The sequence below is a fragment of the Nelumbo nucifera genome, chromosome 3, assembly GCF_055504915.1.
Source record: "Nelumbo nucifera cultivar China Antique chromosome 3, China Antique-T2T, whole genome shotgun sequence".
Lineage (NCBI taxonomy): Eukaryota > Viridiplantae > Streptophyta > Magnoliopsida > Proteales > Nelumbonaceae > Nelumbo > Nelumbo nucifera.
In genome coordinates, this window is record NC_142651.1 from 109231131 (window position 1) to 109250856 (window position 19726).

Below are 19726 nucleotides of genomic sequence, written 5' to 3' on the forward strand. Positions count from 1 at the left end.
TCGGGACGTCTTGTGGGCTAGCACGGCACGACTTGCACTTTGTGTAGGCTGCGTATGAGTCGTGCCGTGCTAGCCCAACACGACCCAATTTACACCTCTCTTTGAACCTGCCCAATACTGGGGTCGAGGATTCCTCATCCTTAATGAGGAGTGGGGTGCTTTGCTCCTGAACTCGCCTGACATTGAGGAGTGGTTGCCTTGCCCTAAACCCACCTGACACTAGGGGATGGGGTAGATTGTCTTGACTATGGGGCAGGGACGGGGTGCCCCGCCCTGAACCCACCCCGTTGTCATTCCTATATAATTGTTAATTACTAGTGAAATTAATAAAAATGTTGGCTTTTGTAATTATTTTTATCTATTTAAAGTTAATCAAAATTTCATTTAAAAATAATAAGAATTATTAAAATTACTACAAATTATTAATAAAACTAAATTTATTAAAAAGTATTTGTTCATATTAACTTAACCATAATTATTTTCTGTAAATCAATATTAAATGGAAAACACAATTATTAAAATTTTAGATGTTAAGAATAACTTTGAATACTTTTAGTTAATTAACAACAAATTTTGATTATTAATTTAATACTAGCGGGGACTCGTGCGGTGCACGGGAAAATCTGAAAGATTTAAGAATTTTATTTACCATTAATTAATATTAAATTAATAATCAAAATTTGTTGTTAATTAACTAAAATATTTAAAGTTATTGTTAATATCTAAAAATTTAATAATTGTATTTTCATTTAATGTTGATTTGCAAAAAATAATTATTGTTAATGTAATATGAACAAATATTTCTTAATAAATTTATAGTAATTTTAATAATTGTTATTATTTTAAAATGAAATTTTGATTTACTTTAAATAATAAAAAATAATTACAAAATCTAGCATTTTTATTAATTTCACTAATAATTAACAATTATATAGGAATGACATTAGGGTGGGTTTAGGGCGGGGCACCCCATCCCTATCCCTAGCCCCATAGTCAAGACACTCCACCCCATCCTCGCCCCATCTCTAGTGTCAGGTGGGTTCAAGGCAAGGCAACCACGTCTTAATGTCAAGCGAGTTCAGGGGCAAGGCACTTGACTCCTCATCGAGGATGGAGAATCCTCGAATTTTCCCACCTCGTCGTCAGTATTTGGCAGGTTCAAGTAGATGTGTAAATCGGGTCGTACTAGGCTGAGCCTTGGGCCAGGCCAGGCCGTGGATCGGGCCAAGCTATGAGAGGTCCATTTAAAAAAAAATGAAAAAGATGTTTAAATTTTTATTTCATATGATTTTTAATGTATACAATTGTTTATATATACAATTAGACCTATTCATGGGCCAGGTACCCCGACAGCCCGACCCGACCCAAACTGACCTGTTATTTTTCAGGCTTGGACAAAATTTTAGACTCGTGGACTCAACCTCGGGCTTTCTCAAATAAGCCTGGCCCGATACTATTACATATATAAAAAAGTACTTATGTATGTTATATATATATACCTAAATTATTAATAAATATCATTTTACTATTATAAAATATAAATTACTTTATTATTTTATTAAATTATTACTAAATTAATATAATAATAGTTTATAAAAAGTTTACTGAAAATAAGACATTTTGTGTACAGATTGGGCTTCAGGCTCGAGATCGAGCTTTAGGCTTTATATAAGGGTTGGGCTCAGGCTCAAAATCTAGGCTTGATGGTTGGGCCGGGCTCGGGCTTGGGCTTGCACATTTTCTGTTGATAAAGAGGCCCGTGTTAATTATAAAACTACGATTTTTTACAAATTTAAATTTTTCTTTAATTTTAGTATAGTATAAAAAAATATATAACACTTCTATATATATTAATATAAAAATTGCTATTTAAATATTATATAATAATATTTACCATATATGCATATAACTTCCAAGTTAAGCTTATTAGGGGTTGTTTAGCTTGGGCCCTATCAACTAAAGACATCATTGGAGTCCAAAATTTTGATACCTAATTAGACTTCATATTAGATTATCCTAGATAATGTGTGGATATGGTGCATATCTCAACTAAACCTAATTCAAAAGAAAATAGTTGTTTGAGTTTGCAAATTTATAGATATAATCGTGTTAGGATAAGTTATAAATGATTTGTTACTTTTTATTATTAATTATTAAAAATATTGTAATTATTAAATTACTATATTTATTTAAAATACAGTAATTTTTGTAAATTATCATATTTTCAGAAATATTGCTAATTTCTAGGCTAAAACTAATTAAATGTATTTTTCTAGTAATTAAATATAACTTCTTGGTAATTAAATGTAATTTCTACTATTTATAGCTTAAATTATAGTTACTGTTAATTATAGTAAAATTGATTAATGTTAATTACATTAATATTAATAATTAAAATACATTATTTTTTCATTATCATTCAGTATTTTTTTGCAATAAAATACAATTAATTTAATTTTTTAATTATTTTTAGTATTTTAATTAAGCTTTAGGTTTTTTAGAATTTTTGGATTTTTAATAATGTTTTGGTGTTTTTTCATTATTATTCAATAATTTTTGCATATGGGTAATTTTCAATAATTTTCAATAATTTTCAGTATTTTAATCATTTAAATAACTAAATAAATACCATAGTTAATAAAAAACACAACTAGTTTTCAATATTTTTCAATAATTTATGGCTTGGGTATTTTCTAATAAATTTTGGTATTTTTAATAATAAAATACTATAATTGTACTTTTTAATTATTTATAGTAAATACCCTTATCAATATAAAATATTGTTAATTTTCAATATATTTTTTTATTTTTAGTATTTTAATTATGTTTAGGGTTTTCAGAATTTCTAGTTTTTTTAATTAGTTGTTGGTATTTTAAAATTATCAATTAATATTTTTTTATTAGCGTTTATTAAGGTCTTAATTTATAAGTTATCTAATAATATTATAAAACTATCAATTGATATTTTTATATTTAAATTTCTTATTTTTATTTGTGTTTATTAAGTTGGATTTTTAAGTGGAATCGAAGCACATTTTTAATGTTTACTAAGTTTTGTTAATATTTATTTTTAGTAATTGTTTAGTGGATTTTTGAATTAATAATTTTTTGATTGTTTAACCTCAATCTATTTATATTATTTGATTTATATCATGGTTTTCAAAATTGGATTGGGCTAGAAAAACCGGGAACCGGTTTTGTTTTACCCTAGAATCGTTATTTTGCTAAAACCGTTGATTTGGTCAACAAGCCACTGACCCAGGTAGTCAAATTGTTTGAATCGTCCAATGGTTTTGGTCAATTTTTATCCGTTCGGTTCGAATGGTCAAACTGTTCGACCTGAGAACGGACCTTTGACCGGTTCATTGTTTGGTTTGGTTTTAAAAACCTTGATTTATATTATTATTATTATTATCTCTCACCCTTTCTCTATCTCTTTTTTAAATGTACTAATAACATGCATTAAAATAAGAGGTATTGGAAAACTCAAAGGTCTCTCTTTTAAATATCTTTTTTAAATATAATAATAACATGCATTAAAGTAAATGGTTTTGGAAAACTCAAAGTTCTCTTTAATAGTGTACATCTTTATTGATCTAATCAAGATAAACAATGATTACTATTTTATATTTTTAAAATAAAAAAAAATAAAAAAATGTAAAAAATGAAAAAAATAGATAAATAATTTATACGAAAAGAGAAGATACATAGAACAATTTTGATATATAAAATTATTAATTCTTTCAGATTTATTATTAACAGGGTACACACAAAACCCACTGGCACAAAGCCTGCCATCTATAAAACAAACGCCTTACGACGAACTCGTGATCGAGTGGGTCGGCAAGGCATCTAACCCTAACGCAACCTGGCTGAGTTTGGTTCGTTTGACGCATGCGAGAGCTCGCTCATTCGCTTAGGCATTCAACCTTAATCCAACCTGATTTCATTTGGATTGGGATATTCTTGTAATTTTCGTCTTACTACTGTGAGCATTACTGTAAAATTCATCACCAATTACCTAACACGCCGTTCGTTGGCCGTGCTTGGATGTGAGAGAGTGAGCTCAATCGTCCTCTGACCTTATCGAGGACCAAGAGGAGAAAATTCCATTTTCAGGTTCTCTCTCTCTCTGTCTCTCTTGTTCGTTATATCGTCTTTTTTTCCTATACTCGAGAAAAAGAAAAAAACTTATTAATATCTGGTGGGCATTATTAATTTCTTTTGCGATTTTAAGAATATTTTCCATGGTTTATGATATGCCTTTCTTCCTTACAAATTGGTTCCTTTACGCTGCCTTTGGTTTGACAGTAAATAAGAGAAGCAGAAAGTTGAGAGAATTGGTTCCCTTTCTATTTCTCTTATTCCTTAAGAACTTTCCTTCAACTTCCTGATTCTCACTCCTTGTTTTCTGTCAAACCCAACATGTTAATGAACTACATAAACCACAGAGCAATCTTTCGTACTGTCACATCCGTTGATTCTTGCTTCTTCACACACACACACACAAAAGGAAAAAGTGAAACGTCCGATCATTTTCCGAATCCTTTCCACACCAAAACCTTGTAAAATTTGGAAGGAGCTTGGGAATGCTGTTTTGGGTTCATATGAATTATCCCAGAAAATGTAAAAGTTCAAATTGATTTGATCTAGATAGGTTTCCAAGTATTTAGTCATAATTGAGTGTTAAAAAGTATTGAAACCATATACAGAATGTTTTTGTTTTGGTTTCTGTTGCATTGGTAGGCTAATTTGCTTATATTCTTCTTGCAGATGCTTGATAAGGATCGGTGGAATTAGTTCATGGTAATTTGGAAAGGATTTCTTTTTTCATTGGTTTCATTGTGGATGTTTTCTCGAATGATATGTTTTATACTCTAATAAGTCATTTTGTGCAACAAATATGACGTCTCCTTACATTGTGCTTTACTAATATTTCTGTAGGACAAATCAGTAGATGATGCAAATAATGAAAAATCTTCAAATCAGGAAGGGGCAGGAACTACGTCAAAGGTTGTCACATTGAGTTTGGACTTGTCATCTGGCAGTGCATGCTCAAAGCATGTTCAGGTAATACCTGTCCATTTTCAACGTTGTGGAAAGGTGGCTAGAAAACTAAAAAAGGAAAAAAGTAACATAATTAACTAACACCATCAACATCAAAATACAAAGAAGCGTCAAAATATCTGCTTTAGCAGCTTCTCTCCTACCATGCTTTGGGTCCCATTTCTTAAACAATTATCAAACTCCACAGTATAGCAGCAATGATCTTCTTTGCTTTGTAATTTCTGGGATTAGAATTAGAAGAAAAGAGACAATTGACAACTTCTCAAATGTTCTTAAAATTTTCTAATCCTTTTATTTCATTTTCTGTGTATTAAAATATCTTGTTGCTTGGTGGTTATTATGGCTCCACTAACCAGTTTTCCATGGATATGGACTAGGAATCATACTCCAACGAGTATTAGGGAGTGTTGACTTTGTCATCTAACAAATAATGGTTTCATGGTATTGGGATATCTTGCAAACTCTTAACATTTATGCCTATACACGTTGGTGAATGTAAATATTTTTTTTTTGAAAAGTGGTAATTAATTTTGTTAGAAAAAGAGCTGGAATTGTCACCATACACTAGATGATCATTTATGTGAAATAGTGAAAGAAGCAAGAGCAACTCTTAACATTTGTATCTTTGTTTTTTCTTTTTTCATTTCTTGAAGTTCTTTGTGACTCTTGGAAGATAAGTGTGTTTCTCTTCCACTTGTAAATTTTCTACTGATGAATTAATGAAAGTGTTATTGATCAAAAAAAAAAGAAGCAAGAGCAACAGAGAAAGCAAAATCCATAGATTTCCCTCAATAACTTATCGAGGGTTGGAATCTGATGTCTGTCCAAAGCAGATACTCCTATAATTTTGAACCAGATCAAGAATATCCTGTTCACCAAGAAGATTCCAAAGAAAGGCAATTATCCAATGTTAGTCCCTGCTATCTGGGATATGGAGAGGGGTGTACTGGATATGAACCTAACTTTTGGCATTTTCTTCCACCAAGTGGCTGCTCTCAAACTCGAACCTGCATCTTAGACCTGACTCGTCAGTATGAGTGCAATGGCTCCTACCAAGGAGACTCCAGTTTATAAGAAATTTCAGTATGAAATGTTGATCTCCATCTCATCCCTCTTTAGTATAACCCAATTGTATTTCTTAATTTATCACAAATACTTATTCCTCCAAGCAAGTTCCTGAATCAAACTATCAATTGACTGGTTATCATCTGCATTATTTTTTGATGCATTACAAACTCTTTGTTACAAGTTTTTTCTTTTTTTCTTTTTATAAGTTGGGGAATGAACTGAGGACTGCATGTTTTCATTCCATAGATATCTTTCTCATCAGTTAGCTTTGGTTAGTAAGACTAATGTATTTGAATATTATTATTATTGTTTTTATGAATGTATTTGAATATTATTATTAGCTTAGATGCAAAGCTCTTGATAGTTACTTATTTTGTTTACTTCCATTTGGAACTAGGAAGGTCAACCAAGTTCATCTGGGAGCAATTTAAGAGCATATTTCATAGGGATGGGATTCTCACCAACTCTCATTGACAACGTGATAGAGGAACATGGTACAAAGGGAGTTGCTAGCATTTAAATTTTTTAATCATGTTTTCCGAATGTCTCATATAGTATGTATATGACATGGGTTTGCAATTTTTGGTGGGTTGTGAGAGAAACTAAGCCTAATTTTGATTCCTGAGAATGAATGTCAAACCCATGATCTGGCATGCACAATCTATATCTAGATTAGGTCATATTGATCTGGTCTGCATTGTTTCAAGCTTTTCAACATCAGACACAAAAAGATCATTGGGTGACTCAGATTCTGATCTTGTAACCATTAGGGCAAGCAATTATGACACTATCTTCTTACATGTAGACATATACACAGAGAGGCTATTTGATAATTACTGAAGTGGCTGAATTCAATGACTTATTGCCTTATCTTTTAGTGAATAAATTATTGAGGAGGTTGTGAGCTCTTTAATGGCTGAAGCTGAATGTTGATTGATTACTATACCCTCAAGTAGTTATTTATTTAATTATTTCATCCACTAAAAGACAAATCAATAAATCATTCAGATCAGCCACTTCAGCTGTTATCATTTATCAAATGGCCTAGAGTGGGTGAGCTGCGTATAGTTTATGCTTCAACCAAAGTTCAATACGTGAACAGAAATTCCAATTAAGTTTGGGTAAGTTGTGTATTGTATAGCCTGGTCCAACTTGCAGCTGTCATTTTTTATGCTTGATTGTGTAATTGATGAGCCCATGGCTTGTACTTGGTTAATGATGGTGGCAATATTTTCTGCAAAATGCAGGTCAAGGTGATGTTGATTTGTTATTGGAAACTCTCCTTGCAAATACAGTAAGTTAACATTCTTCTGTGGCATACTTTTTGTTTCTCTTACTTGATCATTTCCTTAATCCTGTTTCTTATGTTTGCATAGTTTGAAAATGTAAGGATAAATTGTTCTATAAGACTGTTTCCTACTGAGGAACTTACTAAGATGTCATTTTTATAACAATGTTCACACCTTCAGTTAATAACAATATTTTTATGAAGTAGGTATAATTTTTCTGATTTGGTTGATAGTTTTAAATCCATACCTCTACAGGTTCTATGTGTTAGTCAAATTACACAAATTGAGTTAACCTTGTTAAGTAGGACATATAGCGTATATCAACCAAGGCAGAATATTTTTGTGGGTTAGGTCTCCCTGAACTTTGGGAGAATAAAGCTGAATTGTGATAGTTGTTCTTTGGGTAATCCAGGGCCTTCAGGTATAGGAGTATTCGAAGGTCATGAATGCAATGTTGTAATCAGCTTCTCAGGGACAGATGGAGAAGGAACTTCCCAAAGAACTAAGCTGTTTGCACTGTGCCAAGCGCTTTAATTGGCTTATTGCCTTATTGGCTTTGTCAACAGGTTGGAACAATTTGGTGATAGAAGGGGACTGTCAGATTGTAAAGCAATGGATGTCTAACACTTTAGAGGGTCCTTGGACTCTCAGATCTTTTCTTCAGGAGGTGAGATCCTTGGTTAGTCTTCTGAACAACTTGTTCAGATGGATTCCTGGATCAGCCAATTCTGTCTGCTTTGCTTGCTATAGAGGTATTAGAAAGTCGGGGTGTTGAGTTGAGAGTTCCAGACCTGGGATTCAGCACTTCATAAAATTATCTGTTGCTTATCAAAATAAGAAGATAGGAATTGGTAGCATATACAATGCAGTATGCACATCGGCAAACAAACAAAAAGAAAAAGAAAAATGGAAATCAATTGGTTTGCATCTTTTCATCAGTTGAACTCCTATTGTTTGGTCTGTCTATTGTGCTATTTTAACAAGTCAATATCTGTATCAAACAGTTAAGATATTCTATGGCTAAATCTTGGGTATGAGGGCACTAGATCTATACATGGGTTTGGGGCCTTTATAGCTTCCTGGGTTTTTCATGTTTTACACATCAGAAACAACTATTTTATGGGTCCCACTTGGTATATCAACTAAGCAGATAGGCAAAAAATAACGCTCCTAGAAGATTACAACCATGTCATAGTTTTCAAAGCGCCAAGGCAAGGCTAAGCAACAGGGGGCTTCTTGTTGCCTAGTTGCCTAGGTGGGCGCCTAGGTGTCAGGTAGGCAATGGATTTTTTTTTTTTTTTTTGGAATAAAAGCCATGAATCCTAGGGTAACTCCCTAGGTTCCATAGCAAGTAGCAACCATCTTTCACTAGTAGTTGTCTATAATCTTCATAAAAATATAAACTTCATTTAAAACAGAGAAAATCAACATATTCATGAAAAAATGGAAGAAAAGAAATTTCAGAAAATACAGGGGATGAGCCCCTATTTTTTCCTAGGAAAAGAAGAAAAAAATAACCAGTATGCATTTATTGGACAAAATTTTGATCTATTCCTTGCTTATCAGTTCAGCTTTTGAAGTCTTCAAGGGTAAGAGAGCATACATGTTGATTGAGCCCTTACAAATAAGAAAATAATAAATGGAAACTAGTATTTTAATTCTCAAACTAAATAATTTAGTTTAATAGCTTTTCATTATTATAATCTCAAAAAATTATGATTATAAATGGATATTAATAGCATTATGTATAAAATACCTTGGCTATCAAGTGAGGCTACCCTCCATGGGCACCTTGTTGCTTAGTCATTGTCTTGATAACTATGAATAATGTATTAGAAGAGGTTTTGAGGGACAAGGACAACAACTTTATCTCTTTATTCTCAGGTCCAGTGGGAGTTGGAGACTCAACAAGGGCTGAAATACTAGCAGCTGTACAAGGCCTACAGTTTGTTAACCAACTTGTTGTGGAAAACTTACTAGTAGAAGGAGACTCCAAGGTGGTAGTGGGTTGGCTGCTGAATCCGAACAATGGTTTTTGGGACTACAGAGATCTCCTGAAAAATTTAAAAAGATCACAAGGAATATGTCAATCAACTTCCAGTGCATTAACAGATCAGCAAATGCTTTGGCAGACTCTCTGGCTAAACAAGGGGCTTCTCGGGCTTCTTTGTATTGAGCTTATCTATAGTTCTGTTCTGTTTATTGATATGATTTGGGTCTGTACTTGTCCTAATGGGAAGTATTGAGCTTATCTATATGTCAATCAACCCAATTATTGCCCATTCAAACCAATCGGGGAAAGATGCCTTAACACTGAACAAGGGTGGCTGTACTTTGGGGTGTGTAGTATGAATGTAACTCCAAGATTTTTGAAAATAAAAGCCAAGACCAAGATTCCATTGTTGACCTTTTGGTAAAAATGGTTCACTGGGTGATGATTAAAAAAAGTTCAAAGGAATCATGATGGACTCTAACTTGAGAGGTTGCTCTATGTGACTGTTTTTACTCATCAAAGACAGGTTCTTATTCAGCCTTGGGAGCCGCCCGAAGTGCGGAGTTATACTTTATGGAAGTTCCCTAGGCAACCTGGGGCAGTCTGGTTGGGGGGGGGGTGTGTTTTTAGAGATCATGCAGGAAAAAGTGTTAACTTTTTTGGGCCCAGCTGGGTTAGGGAATTTCTTAAGGGCTGAGCTTCTTGCACTTCTTCAAGGTTTAAAACTAGTTCAAATTAGCCATAACATGGCCCTTTCAGGAACTGTAGGACCATGGCCTCTAAGCTTTATGATAAGGGTGGTGAATACATTGGCCTCTTACTTGACTTGCTCATTCAGGTGGATACCCAGATTAGAAAATGCTTTGGCTGATATTTTTGGCAAGGGAAGATGTTAACAGGAATGAACTGGAATGGTGCCATCAGGGCTGAGAAGAAGCATGTAATTGAGTGTAATCTATTATGCTGGTTTTGACAGCCATAGCTCTTTGCAATGTCTTTCGACCTGTGTTTCCAAGGAAACTTGGAATTTAGGTTTGTACTACAATTTGTATCTTCTGGATTAACAACATTCCAAGTTATATTATCAATAAAAATGTTTCTCTTAAAAAGCTGAACAAATAATGCCCTAATCAGATAAAATTCATTTGATCATGTTGATGCACAAACCATTTTTAGCTTGGATCCATCTAATATTGTAATGGTGGATCTCAGTGGTTGAAATATGTAAGATAGGAATAGATTTTAGGCCCCCAGGCCTATCTATGGGTCTTGTGTCTCCAGACCAAGATGCTCCCTTTTATTATGGGGGGAATGCTGCATATTTAGGTTAGAGACATTTGGTAAACTACAAGGTCCTAAACCTCTTCACATTCTTATAATATGGTAAATTGTTGTAATATTTTATATTATGACATTTAATTAACCGTCAGGGATAGAGAACTAGGAAGGGAATGCTACTTTCATTTTAGAGAACTAGAAAGGGAGTGCTGCATATTTAGGTTAGAGACATTTGGTAAACTACAAGGTCCTAAACCTCTTCACATTCTTATAATATGGTAAATTGATGTAATATTTTATATTATGACATTTCATTAACTGTCAGGGATATAGACAGTCAAATGTATGCATTAGAGAACTAGAAACGAATGCTACTTTCATTTTGTTAAATGGAGTTTTTTTTTGGTAATGACGAGAAAATGGAGGTTATTGGTTGTGTGCCATCAATCCTTTTAGTTACACTTCCAAACAATAAGTGGATACAAAGAGGCATATACCTTTTTCTAAAAGTATCTTCACTTAAAATAAAACATTATCAAATTAACTTTTTGTACTGGAATATTTCTTTTAACTGTTAGAAAATATTAATTTTACTTCTTTTTCTCTTTCGTTTGTTAAAGCAAATATTTCTTTAAACTGTCAGAACTTAGATATACTTTTTTCCCCCTTTACAAGTTAAGTTATTTGTGGAATGGGGAGCACATGGTACTTGGCCTTTTTTTGTGCAAATACATCATTGTTGTTATTATTGTGGTCTGGCCTTGAAGTGCCCGTGGGGATTGGGTATTATTATTGTTATGATTGTATATGTCTTTGTGCATAACTTTGATATATAGATATGTCTTTCTCTCTCTATGTCACGTACACTCGCTATTATATTTTCAAGTATCTCATTATTTTAACTTGGTATAGATATCATCCTAAAAATTAAAACCTAAGTTTAATATTTTGGATTCCTGTTCTGTCTACTTGTCTAGTGGAGCTATTTGTTTTCACTAAAAAAAGTTCTTTGGCAATCCATTTAAGAAATTAAGAGAGATCTAATTTAAAAAAAAAGACAGATATTTTTCTTTTTTTGCAAATATTAGGATTTAAAATTGCAATTAGGTTCAAATTAAAATTCAGAATTTTCTTTTACTAGATTGTTCTTTTGATATTTAAAGGAAGCTAATGTATACAGGAAGAATATATCATATAACTCTCCATTTTTTTCAACCAGATACACCAATTGAGTACTACATTAATTGGTGTCTTTTAATTTTGGAATAGGAGTGTTTAATTTGTGCTATAACTTTATGATCCTGACATGATAGCCATGATTGCTGTACAAACGTCTTGGATATTGTTATCTTTTTCTTGAAAAGCTAATAGTTTTACATGCCAAATGAAGCAGACTCATAAAAAATCAAGTTCTGCATCATCAGACTCTCTGGATGCCATGCTTAATCATTGCACGGATGAGGTCAATTCACCTGGAATCACTTCAGAGAGTTGTGAAATTGAGGTAATGTAATAAGTCTTATTTGTGTAATACTGCTTCTTTATTTGAATAGTTCTATGCAATCCAAACTAGAATAGAATAATAATTGTTGCTTAGATGATCTAAAGAATTACTTCTGTTGGTCAGACATCACGAGAATTATTTGTGGCTAACTGAAGTGCACTTAGAAAGTAATTTAATATTTACAAGTATAGATCATGTTTTAGTGCTTCCAATGCTGTTATAATGTTGTTTCCATAGTGTAAATAATTACCTAGTTTTGTCACCCATACACGATTTTATATCCCATGCTGCATGTGTTCTTAACATGGCCTTGCACATCTCTAGCAGGAACTTGATGTTACTACTGAGGTTAGTGAGGACAAGAAGGCATCTTTATTAATGATGAATTTCTCAGTGGATGAAGTTCAGTTTGCAATTGACAGGCTTGGTATGGAAATCCTTACTACAATTCAAAAATATGTTATGGAGTTGAATTTTGATTGCTCCTTATAGTTTGGAAGAACATCTAGCTTTATCCTAAAATATGTTATGGAATTGAATTTTTAGACCTCTAGGATTTTGGAGTATAGATGAGGAGGAATGAATGAAGTAATCCAGGGGATGGTATTTCCAAACTCAATACATAGAATTCTTAAATAACTACCTATTACTGTTATTATTTTTATTATATTTAGACCCTGGTACTGAATCTAACGGAATAGCAAAACAGGATTCATGTAGCTGACCACCCATATTTTGTTGGGACAATGCTTAGGTGATGATGATATTTGAACCCTCTGTTACAATAAAAAGAAAAACTAACTTTTTAGATAAATTAGAATACCCTCACTAAATACTCTTGTATATTCTTCCCTGATAAAAGAAAGGCTTGAAAGCTAACGAATTCAAACCATATTTATCTTCAGTGTGCTTCTTCACCTCTGCTTGAAGGCATATATGTTTTACACTCTATGCCTTTCCTCTTTTGGATCTAGCAGTGTTATTAATGTGGTGAAGCGATGACTAGTTGTTTTGGCCTCTCCTGGTGATATAATGACTAGTTTGCCTAAGTTGACAAGAAAAAAAGGATATGGTCTAAATTTAAGATGTTGATGCTAACCCATAAATAAATTGATATAGGTTGCAAATATGCAATAAAAGAATGATACTAAACAATTTGTTTGAAATCTTTGTTTTTTGAAGATAAGAAAAATTAATTTGGAATGTGGAGACTAGGATAGGGTGTTACAACCTTTTTTCTTTTTTCAAAGAAAGAGTGCAAACTCTATTTCATGTATTTCTTGTTTGTGGCAACTGCATCCCAGCACAACACTGATCGGAAGAAAAAGTCAACCATGTTCCATCACAAACACTTGAAGTAACAGCATGGATATAATTTTTTTTTGATCAGCAAAGCATGCATATAAAAAATTAAAAGCATTTCCTATGTCATTTTAATAATTACAGATAAGCACAAACGAATAAAGCTTTAAAATAACTTTGTGGTTGACTAATTGGCCTAGTCATTAGTTGATTAGTTGACCTAGTTGATGCTACGTAGGGCGCAGTTGTTTTTGGCCCGGGAATAGGATCTCGTCATGGGTCGGTCCACGGGGAAAACCTCCTGTTTTCCCTTGTTCCTCCCTGCTCTTGATGAACCTATCTTGGCGCCCTAATGGTGATTTGTCCAAGAGATCACCTAACTCTCCTTGCTCTCTTTCTTGACTGAAATTTTCGATGCCTTTATTGAATAAAATCAGCTCCTTAAATAGGAGATTACAAGAGATAAGAGTCCTACTTTTAGGAAGACTCCTTGCTAATTAGGAAGCATCCCTACTAATCTATCCTACTGAACTGATAAGATAAGATAAGACTGAACTGATAAGATAAGATAAGACTCCCTTAATCTATCCTACTGAACTGATAAGATAAGATAAGATAAGACTCCCTTAATCTATCCTACTGAACTGATAAGATAAGATAAGACTGAACTGATAAGATAAGATAAGACTCCCTTAATCTATCCTATTGAACTGATAAGATAAGATAAGACTGAACTGATAAGATAAGATAAGATAGGATGAGAACACTAAATTGCTGCTACTGAGAACACTAAATTACTGTTGCTGCTGCACTAAATTACTGCTGCTGCTGCCGGTGACACATCATTACTCCACTCCTGAACTACGAGCTTGTCTTCAAGCTCGAATTCAGGATGGGTGTCTTGGAACACAGTCAAAGGAATCCTGGATAGGTGGAATGATTTTGCCCTCCTGGATCGGGTTCCAATGAAGAGGGTTCATCCTCAGACAACTGTAGTGAGATACCAAGATTTGACCATGCGTAGCTGCATTCTTTGCCGTGGCCAACTGCAGCCTTAAGGTATTTCTGAGATGTCTTGAACTATAGAGTACAAAGATTGTAAAGGCCAAGCTGGTGCCACTGAACCGCATCATCTAGATCCTCTTCTATTGCCTGCTTTAGTGTGTACAGAGCTCGCTCTTCCACTTCCGTCAAATCATTTTGTCCAGTTCCAAATGTTGCTGCAATTTCATGCTGAGCCTTGTGAACCATGGCAAGTCCTACCCATGCTATCCGAAGCTCAATTGTTGCAGAGTCCCCTTCTCTTAGTATTGAAGCCATTTCATTTGCAACCCATGAAAGTTGTTCAATGGGATCTTGAGACTTTTTTGCATCCTTGATACGATGAAACGCAACAGCATATCAAGTTGACATGCAATTAGGCTTTAGTTTTGCTGTCTTCTCCAGGCACTTTCCAGCACTTCTATGATCACCAGCCAAATAGTATGCATTAGCAAGATTCACCCAGATATGTGCAGCCCTAGGATCTGATCTGACTGCAGCTAACAAACACTCTTTTGCAACATTTGTAGCCGCAACATGAGGCATACAAGCTCCTTCACCAGCACTTGCCCCAGCACCTGCAACAACTTGAAGATATGCAATCCCAAGATTCTGCAACACCTCGACGACACCGGATTCCTGCGTAATCGGGACATTCTGGGTGTTGCTAACCTGCGCTAGGGCAACGACCTGCTGCTCGCCCGATGATTCTGCCACGTTTGGTCGGTGGCCGGTTGTGGTTGCAGCCCCTTTCGGGTTCCTTTCCTTGCTGGAAAAGTACCACTCCATCAAGCGCCTTAATTCTCAGACGTCGGATTTGATCTCGCGCACCTTCGTGCTGTTTTCCACGATCTTGAGCTCCAGATCCTGAACCCTAGTCTTCAACTGCTCAAGGTCACCCATGACGCATTGCTCTGATACCAAATTGTTATGGGCCCGGGAATAGGATCTCGTCACGGGTCAGTCCACGGGGAAAACCTCCTGATTTCCCATGTTCCTCCCTGCTCTTGATGAACCTATCTTGGCGCCCTAATGGTGATTTGTCCAAGAGATCACCTAACTCTCCTTGCTCTCTTTCTTGACTGAAATTTTCGATGCCTTTATTGAATAAAATCAACTCCTTAAATAGGAGATTACAAGAGATAAGAGTCCTACCTTTAGGAAGACTCCTTGCTAATTAGGAAGCATCCCTACTAATCTATCCTACTGAACTGATAAGATAAGATAAGACTGAACTGATAAGATAAGATAAGATAGGATGAGAACACTAAATTGCTGTTGCTGAGAACACTAAGTTACTGCTGCTGCCGGCGCCCACATCAGTAGTTCAGGTGGGCTTGGTTGGGTTGAGGATCAACCTAGGGCCAACCCTAACAATCAAACCTTGGGCTTGGCCTTGGCCCAACCTGGGGTCAAGCCCAAGTTTACCAACTTGGGCCTAACCTGAGCTTAACCCAACACAGCTTAGGCCAGGCTTGGTCGGTCCTGTGTGGTTTGGTCGTGTTTGAAGGTGTTTTTTTTTTTAATATGTTTTCTACATCCTTCTTTGTTGGGCTTTGTATCCCCAATTAAGGAGTAGAGTGGATTGAAAATATGCACAGATCTCATTAATTAATGTATAAATACATATTTTATACATATATAATTATAATAAAAAAATATTTTTATATAAATAAAATGCATAACATGTGTGCATTTTTACATGTTTGTGCAGGGATGTGAGTTTAAGCCTTGTCCCACCTATATGTGGTCGGCTACATGAATCTTGTTTTTCCATTCTGTTCTATTCAGTGCCATATCCAGTTTAATTAATTATATAAAAAAAAGACAGCCAATGCGGGGTCTGGGGAGGGACAAATGTATGTTTAGTGCATTCTGTTCTGTTCAGTTTAACTAATCTTATACATATTGTAAATAATTATAGTTTACAGTGTATATGATAGTATAGCTATGTAATTTACATACATGTATATGTTACAAATACACAACACAATATAGACATATATAGATCATGTATATTTATGTAGTATTAGGTGGGCTTGGGCTATTGGGGCCTCAACCCTAGCCTAACCCGAGGTTTCTGGCCAAAGCCCAGCCTAAAGCCTGAAGACACAAGCCTGACTTGTGCAAAAGCTTTGGTTGGTTGGGTTGGGCTCGCCCAGTTTGCAGCCATAATGCTTTGTTGTCCTAAGCAACTACATCTTGAATATTAACTGACCAGTTAGTGATGCAGTTGGTCTGGCTCTCAACTGACTAGTTGATAGGCTGCTTTGACTAGTCAACACATTGACAACAATGCAGGGGTGGAGCCAGGAATTTCTTATGAGGGGGCCAAAACCTAAAGTGGATTTGGGGGGGACCATTGGGGTGGGGAGTGGGGGGAGGGGGAAATTTACATAGAAGAATGTATTACAAATGAGGATTTCCGGACCATGGGGGGGCATGGCTCCCCTGGGTCCCCCCTGGTTCTGCCCCTACAACAATGTGATATAGTTTATATTCATAAAAAAAGTGATATTTTTTTTGGTCCACTCTTGATTTGGTTTTAGAAGATGTAATCTAATAGTTGAAGTTGTATTGTCTCTTTTGGTTGTATTTTCTTGGGGTGAGGTGCCGTCTCATCATCTTTGCTATGTGCTCTTTTTTCTTTTTTCTTTTTCTTTTAATGAAAATTCTTCTGCTTTGTTATCAAAACAAAAGTTTAACACTATATTTATTTGAAAGACAATGAATCTATTGTTATGGCATCTTTCTTTATCAGTAAAAACAATAAAGAAATTTTATTGATGATAAATGTGAGAAATAAACTTCAGCTAATCTTCTAGTGTACTTTTGTGTTTAAAGTACTGTGGGGAGTGGCCAAGATGGAAAAATTATGAAAGATATCTTGTGGGAACTTGGGGTGAAAAAGAAGGGTCACTCGGTTAAATGGGAGGTAGTTTGCAGAAGCAAGAGGTAAGGAGGGTTGGAGATTGGGAATATAGGATTTAATAAGGGTAAATCTCTTAAACTACTCCTACTGTTTGCGAAATTGACTAACTATACCCTTACTGTTTGACTATTGTCTAGTGCTACCAATACTGTTTCTGACAATTGACTAGCTCTACCCCTACCGTTAGTATCCGTTAATGCGCCATCACGATCTGTGCACATGTGACCCCATATGACCTAATTTTTTTTAAAACCCAATATTACCCTCATCCCCTTCATCCTCTCTTTCCCCTTCTTTTTCATGTTGGGTTCATGCACAGTAACAGGACATGAGAATCAGCTCATGCTGAAAGGAGGGGTTTCACCAATATGAAAAGGGGTTCTATAAAAGGAGGGGTTTCACCGTGCTCTTTGTCTTGCTAAAGAGAATCAGCAAGAAGAGATTTTTTTTTTACAAAAATCAAGAAAATAGACGGAGAAGAGAAAGATCTAGGTGTCGCCAATTTGGGTCTGACCTACAAATACATAACGTCATTTCTTGGCGAAAAGTCCTCCAAGATCGCCGGACTTCTTGGGCGGAACTGCGGCAGATCCCCTCCACCCCGAGCTCGTGGTGCCGCTGTTCTTTTCCTTCCCCTCCATCGGGTAAAGGCTCCAGGAAAACACGGGCTTACGTGGTTGTTGGAGTTGAAGCAAGTTTATTTTTTGTCTTGGCCGTTGTTTATTATGTTGCCTTATGAAGAAGAAGTCGGAGGCGCCCAATTGATTCTGTTACTGTCATCGATTCATTCGAGAAACCTCTTAAAAGTAAGTTGGTGGAAGAATCAGAGGAGTTTCTTAAGAGTATATCTGAGATTGCTCAGTCCCTTAAAGTTTATAAATATGGAGAACTACGATCTGCAATGGAGAACTTACCCGGCTGAAAATGGATTGACTCCAGTGGAATTGATGTGGACACCGGCAACACCCTTGCAGCCAATGAAATTGATGAACTGGGTTGCGGTATATAACTTACCCGAAAAGAAATGCTGAAAATGAATGGACTCCAGTGAAATAGATGATGGCTCACGTTCCATACTTCCATATGATGCAGTCCATTCACAAGGTACCCCCAAATTAGTGTTGCATTATATTATGCACATTAGAAAGGTGGGAATAAAAAGGAACAAGAGGGCTCTCAACGTTGGTCACTTGCAATGAGGCAAGGAGCCTAGAGGGAATACAAAACGTAAAATGTGGTTATAAGTTGTAACTCTGAAATAGAGCATAGACATTTTAAGATCAGTAAAATTGAGAAGAGCTAATCCTGGAAATAAAAGCTAAGACCCTATTTCCTACAGAAACTAGTTAATCTAACATTTATGTATGGTTCTTGCTGAAATTCTACCCAGATAGGGTGTTTCTTAGTTCCCAATTCAGTGAGGTAGCTAAGATTTTCGATAGGGACTGGTCAATCTCATCCATCCCAGGCCGACTGGCTGGATTCTTCCTTATGCGGTTCTGAGTCAATCTGGCCATGAGCTGGGCAAGATCAAATTGATAGTTAGCTTATAGAGATGGATCTATGAACCCTTTTAACTTTTCCTCTGTGTTTTCCTCATCGAGTATGGCTAGTAAAGCATCTGATTTCGCTTTTCAGATTACCCATCTGGTTCTGAAACCGGTCGATGAGGACACAAAATGGTAGAGTTTTTAGTTTTTGGGTTTGCATTTCAATTGGAGACCAATTCGATCCATCTCCGAAACATCATTTCGTTTCTTTCGGTTAGCACTTAATGACGATGCCAAGTTTTAGAAACAGAAATGGTAGTTTAAGACAATATGTAAACAGTAATGGTACAGTTAGTCAATTTCGCAAACAGTAGGGGTAGTTTAAAAGATTTTATAGCTTTATTAGGAAAGTGGCTGTGGTGGTTTTTAGGGGCAGGAACAAGCTGTGGAGTGTGGAGTAGGGTGGTAGTTAGCATCCATGGCTGATGGACACTGGTTGGGACACAAGCCTTTCTGCTAGAGCAATGGGTTCTCTATTAGAAGCAATACGTTGGATCCTACTGTTATTCCTCAATTGTATCGTATTGGGTATGATGTATGTTCTGGGGATAGGGTGGTGTTTTGGAAACATGTTTGGGTGTGGAAATCCTTGTTAAAGGATTGTTCCCTGCTTTATTCTTGCTCTCTACATTCAAAGGGGAACCAATTGCTAAGTTTATTGTGCCTTCCTCCTCATCTATAAACATGTTTAATTGGGATTTG

At 35.4% G+C, this 19726-nt stretch overlaps 1 protein-coding gene across 6 annotated transcripts in view; it reads left to right on the top strand.

Moving 5' to 3' along the window:
- The first annotated feature begins 3829 nt into the window (after positions 1-3829).
- DRM3 (S-adenosyl-L-methionine-dependent methyltransferases superfamily protein) overlaps positions 3830-19726 on the top strand; it is a 41788-nt gene continuing 25891 nt past the window's right edge. Inside the window, exons 1-7 of one of the 6 annotated variants that reach the window (XM_010272591.3) lie at positions 3830-4119; positions 4774-4806; positions 4945-5070; positions 6533-6629; positions 7383-7429; positions 12086-12199; positions 12527-12626. In XM_010272591.3, the coding sequence (XP_010270893.1) occupies positions 4804-4806; positions 4945-5070; positions 6533-6629; positions 7383-7429; positions 12086-12199; positions 12527-12626 (487 nt within the window). In that variant the 5' untranslated portion in view covers positions 3830-4119; positions 4774-4803. Of the gene's footprint in view, positions 4205-4483; positions 4627-4773; positions 4807-4944; positions 5071-6532; positions 6630-7382; positions 7430-12085; positions 12200-12526; positions 12627-19726 lie in introns of those variants that run through there. The other 5 variants (XM_010272593.3, XM_010272592.3, XM_088901600.1 and 2 more) reach the window with 5 other exon arrangements.